The 4,933-nt window shown below is 42.6% G+C and overlaps 1 protein-coding gene across 1 annotated transcript; it reads right to left on the bottom strand.

Moving 5' to 3' along the window:
* Positions 1-1,750: 1,750 nt before the first annotated feature.
* LOC148024786 (phenylcoumaran benzylic ether reductase IRL1-like) lies at positions 1,751-3,971 on the bottom strand. Its single transcript, XM_087693770.1, has 5 exons — positions 3,574-3,971; positions 3,272-3,406; positions 2,879-3,116; positions 2,355-2,558; positions 1,751-2,225 (listed from the first exon to the last, which is right to left on the bottom strand). Exons 1-5 carry the CDS (start codon positions 3,766-3,768, stop codon positions 2,062-2,064), a joined length of 936 nt encoding a protein of 311 aa, XP_087549896.1. The 5' UTR covers positions 3,769-3,971; the 3' UTR covers positions 1,751-2,061.
* Between the last annotated feature and the right edge of the window lie 962 nt (positions 3,972-4,933).

Consider the following 4,933-nt stretch of genomic DNA (forward strand, 5'->3'; position numbering starts at 1 on the left):
GTCATATTGATGCAAGAAAATGGATTTTGAGAAATTGTCATCTATCTTGCAACATGACTAACATATAGTTGGTACAAACATACACTTTCATACTAGTGAAATGAATGGAGGTACACTATCCTTTCATGCGAAAGAAGAATTTAGCAACAAGTGATATTGGTTTGTGTGAGCTATAAACATGATTGGGCATTTAACATTTTCACAAAGGCAATGAGTGCATACAAAATCCATATGTTTGTAGCTACTTTGGATAAGATATGGGATTGAGCTTGAGGGAAGGTGTTGAGAACTTGGTCTCAATACATATGGAGGACCTACCAATTGATTCTTCCACACCTATGGTGTTGGCATGCATGATATTGCATCATTGTTGTTATGTACTAATCATTTTGCAATATTGCTAATAGTTGAATGCAAATCCTACACAAATATCATAGCTATACTACCAACCTATCTACTTTCATTGCATGTAGTACAACACGTTGAAGATACCGAGTCTTTTGTTTATCACATTGCTAGAGTATCATATTGTATCCACAATAGGTTGGTCTACCCACAACTTGGATATTACTCACTACCACTTCAAATAAGTACATGCTCTTCAAAAAACCAAATTGCAACATAGAGAGTTACTTGCTAACCACATTCTTATCTCTTAAATCTAACACTCAACACATCTATTTGTATAGGAGTTTCATTTGGGTTATAAGCTTCAACCCTACTAAATCCAATTTCTAATGGGCTCTTTTTGACAACTTTCCGCTTTGAAAGAAAACCAAGCTCAAAGGAAGAAATTCCCACTTAAGTAAAATCTTCAAGCACAATTTAATTTCGCAGTAAAACACTGTAGATGTTTGTCATATAACTAGCATTCCCAATTTTGTGATATTTCAAATAAGCAACTTGGCAGGTTTATCTAGAAACATGTCCTTACCTATATAGACCTTGTTCCTTATGGCCTACCCATGCTTCTACATCTTTGGATCTATCGCAAAGGGCAACCTCCCTTGAGATCCTAGTTGACATTTGGCACATTATTCCAAAGTTTATATGCTGCCTTTCGAAATTGTGGTCTTTGCCTCTAAGGCAACCTCCTTTCACATCCTTTCTCACACTTTTGCACACTAAATAATCATTCATCTCACCCTCTATCACTTTTCTTAGTGGACCACTATTACACAATTGTGGTGTTTGTGTTGTTGAACTATCTGCATTGAAGTCAATTTCAATGAATTTGGTAATCTATCACTAAGCTATAATTGAGTACCAAAATTAGAGGCATGGTGTGAGAGTTATGACAAAGAAAAGTTTCAACCACGAGTTGTAAAATTGTGAAAAATTCCCAAATTCACTAATAATGTGTTGTTGAGGTGTCAATCCACTTTGCGCTAGTTCCTTACATAGATGCTCCATCATTATGGGATTTGTGCCAATCCTTGTGGATCTAATTAGACACATGAAACGTGACCCTTCATCATTGTGGGCCTTGTGCTGATCATTGGGGATCTAATTAAACTGCTTAAATGTGATGTCCCTCTCATTGTACATTGATGACTCAGAATCACAAGTCTATTTATGTTTCTGCAAACAAACACTTTGCAACAAAAACCCAATATCTAATCTGTTGGAACACTTGTCTTTAAAAGGACCTTAACCGCTCCATTATATTTTATCAAAGCGAGGTGGTTGGGTTCCCAACTGAAGTGCTCAATGGATCAAGGCATCACTCTACACAAACTACTTAGAAGCTTGATACATCACGATTTGATCACAAGAAGAGCTTTATTAGTCTATCAGTTTATAAGGGTGGTTTTATCAAAATGATTGTACATCCCAAACTTGCATGCAAGCCTAGACTTGTCTATATTCATAAAATAGATATGCAACAAGTGTATGAACTCATGCCTTGGCTTTTTCAGATACATTATTCTACGTTTGGATTGTATCTACAAAGGTGAAATAGTATATAAGCTGCACTAGCTGTGTACATTTATGGATGGCTTGGAGATCTTGATACACCTTTGAACAAACTAGAGATTGGCATGTAGCAAGCCACTTTTCTTACAGAAACTTGTTGAGGTAATCATTTGTAGAAGTGTACTTCACATCGGGGTAAAGGTTGGTGGCCTCCACATCATGTGCACCCAGCTCAAAATTGCACTGGTCTCCTTTAATGAGCACGTCATGAAGGAGTGCAGGGAAAATGTTTCCTGGGAAGGGAGTCTCTGCAACAAATCAACACAAGAGGTGACACATTCATTGGTGGGTACAACCAAAGAGAAGTCAAGCATTTGAGACCATTGGATGGCCTTCCATATGGTAAGGCCGCCATTCTTGGTGCAAGCATCTCTTACCTTGGATTTTCTTGACTATATCTTCCTCTGAAACAAACTGCCTTTCGAGTGTCTTCCCAATCTTCTTCTCCCACAATGATACTAGCTCATTTTGTGTAAGAATGTTTGTTGATGGCCTGATGTGTAGGGTTTTGTTGAGAGTCCTCGGATCGTCAATGGCCTTGATAGCAAATGTCCCAACATCTTCCTCGGAGACATTTATGGCTGCATAATCCAAAGGCCCGCAACCCATCAATGACTTTACTAGAAGGCACCTTTAAAGGGAATATCAACAAGACGAAGAGCTGCACACAAAGTTGCATAGTAGAAACATAAAGCTGCTCGGGAGTCGGAGTTGCTGTTAATGAGAGATGAGGATGAGGATGAGGATGCAGATGAGGATGAGGAAGGCAAATCAAGGCTAGGAGGAGGTGTGCATGGGCGTGGGCGTGGGCGTGCGCGTGCGCGTGTGTGTCCTCTACCAGTGTGCCACAGCCACATGTGCATGGCCTCGAAATCAAGTGGTGAAATCCCCCCCCACTTACTTTTGACGTCTCCGCTCCCATGGATGATCACTTTATCCCTTGGTGGAGATGTGAGGTGTGGTTGGAACAAGTTTGCGACAAAATATCCGGCAAATCCGTTGTTGACAACGTAGGTGTGAGGGATGTGCGCTTCCTCCACAGCACGCCGAATTTGTGCCTTGAGTGCGAACATGGACTTTGCAGGCTCCAGCGCTTGTGCACGATCAACATCGATGCCAAACTCCGACGGGAAAAATCTCTGGAGCAAAAGGGCGGAGGTCAGAAAGTGTCATGAGAATGTATTACCGGTAATACAGACAAAAATCGTGCATCCACTGGGAAGGATGACAGTAAAGGTGGAGAGCTTGCGAATATTGCAGTGCCACTTGGATGTGCCCGGATCGATAGCATTACCTTGATAGTCCCTGCTTCTTTGATCGCTGCTATTAGCTTGAATTGCCCGGGTATCTGAGGTCCCGAGACAGTAGAGATAACCACATCCACTTGTTTCAGTGCTGCCACGAGGCTTTCATGGTCTTCCAGTGAGCCCTGTCACGCATCGAAAAATCATGAGGGCTGGTAGTGAAAATGTGGAGACGAAAAACCAGAGGTTTGGTAGCTAGCTGTACACGATAGTGACGTGGCTGGCACAGCGAGAGAGAGAGAGAGAGCGCGATTGATGCATGTTCCAGCTGACGTAGGTAGTAGAAGTTTACCTGGAGGATGGTGATACCGGCTGCCTTGAGAGACGCGAGGAGGTCTTGCTTCTTGGAATCACCGGAATTAGTGAGGGTGGAGGGCCGGACTAGGACGAAGGTCGGGTGCTGCGACGCCGCTGCTGCCAAGGCCACGCACTTGCCCAGGTAGCCTGTGGCCCCGATCACCAGCACCTTACTGCTGCTCGACGACATGGTTATAATGATGTGCTTGTAACTGATCTGATTCTCTTTCAATCGCTGATGGCACAAACAAGCTGCTTCTCGATCAGATCGGATCGCAGGCAGACAGACCGACACGAGAGAGAGAGAGAGAGAGAGAGAGCGAGAGTCGTTCGTTCATGTGTTCATCATGACGGGGGTTTTATAAGGAGGAGGCACTACCGATGGTGAGGTTCCCGCCATACATACTTGACTCGCTCGAGCGAGTCTCAACGAGGGTTTCTGTGATTCATCTTCTCAACGCTGACGTTTGACTCGCTCGGTTTCCAGAGGAAAACCGGCCCCACCCGGTTGTTGGACTTGTGCGTGGAATCTGACCCGGTTTGCTGTCTGTCGTTGCTTGTGTGTTTAATTAAGCACGTGGAGACTCGGCACTCGGGAGAGGCTGGGTACCAAACCAAAACGTGCGGCCTCCCTTCTCTTTTGGTTTATAGCACGTTACAATGTCGAGACACCAAAAGAAAGCGCTTTTACGCGTCTAAGTCAAAAAGTCATTACGTGTTGTGAGCTCCATGACATGCTTTATTTTTGCCTATCGTATTGGATTATGGATACCATATTACTCTAACTTCTAAGGGACGAAGAACCCATCGAATGTCTCACACTTTTTGAAGAAGGTTCTAGAAGACGTCTATGTATGTGAAAAACTCTAGGCAACTAGCCCTCCCTCACACACTATATACTGAAAGTATTTTCGTGCCTCCGAATTCCTAGTCAACATGTCCTTAATTCAAAAGTTTGTCCCAATTGTATGTTATATTGGTGGACCTCAACTTTTCTCATCGCACATCAATTTGAAATTAGAAAGGTTACTTTTTGCATTTCTTAAATGTTTGATATTATTACGCATTCTCATGTCGACTTGCCAATGGACCAAGAGAATTACCCCTCCTAATTGTCAATTCAGAATCCATACAAATGGATATTCGACCTGACTACTTATTGCAAAATTTTTGTCTTGCAATGGGATGAAAATGACGTAAACAAGGTGAGATTTCCTTCTCCTGACCGAATATTCGATCATCTCACACATTGACGCCATCCTTAACAAGGGATTAAACAACTGAAGGAATTGTTACTTTGGTTCGCACTTCTTGCAAGCTAAGCCACATATGTCTCTACATCTTTATAATACACC

Source organism: Lygodium microphyllum, chromosome 15 (assembly GCF_053477565.2).
Source record: "Lygodium microphyllum isolate KBCC chromosome 15, Lygodium_microphyllum_v1.1.10, whole genome shotgun sequence".
In the NCBI taxonomy this organism is placed as follows: domain Eukaryota; kingdom Viridiplantae; phylum Streptophyta; class Polypodiopsida; order Schizaeales; family Lygodiaceae; genus Lygodium; species Lygodium microphyllum.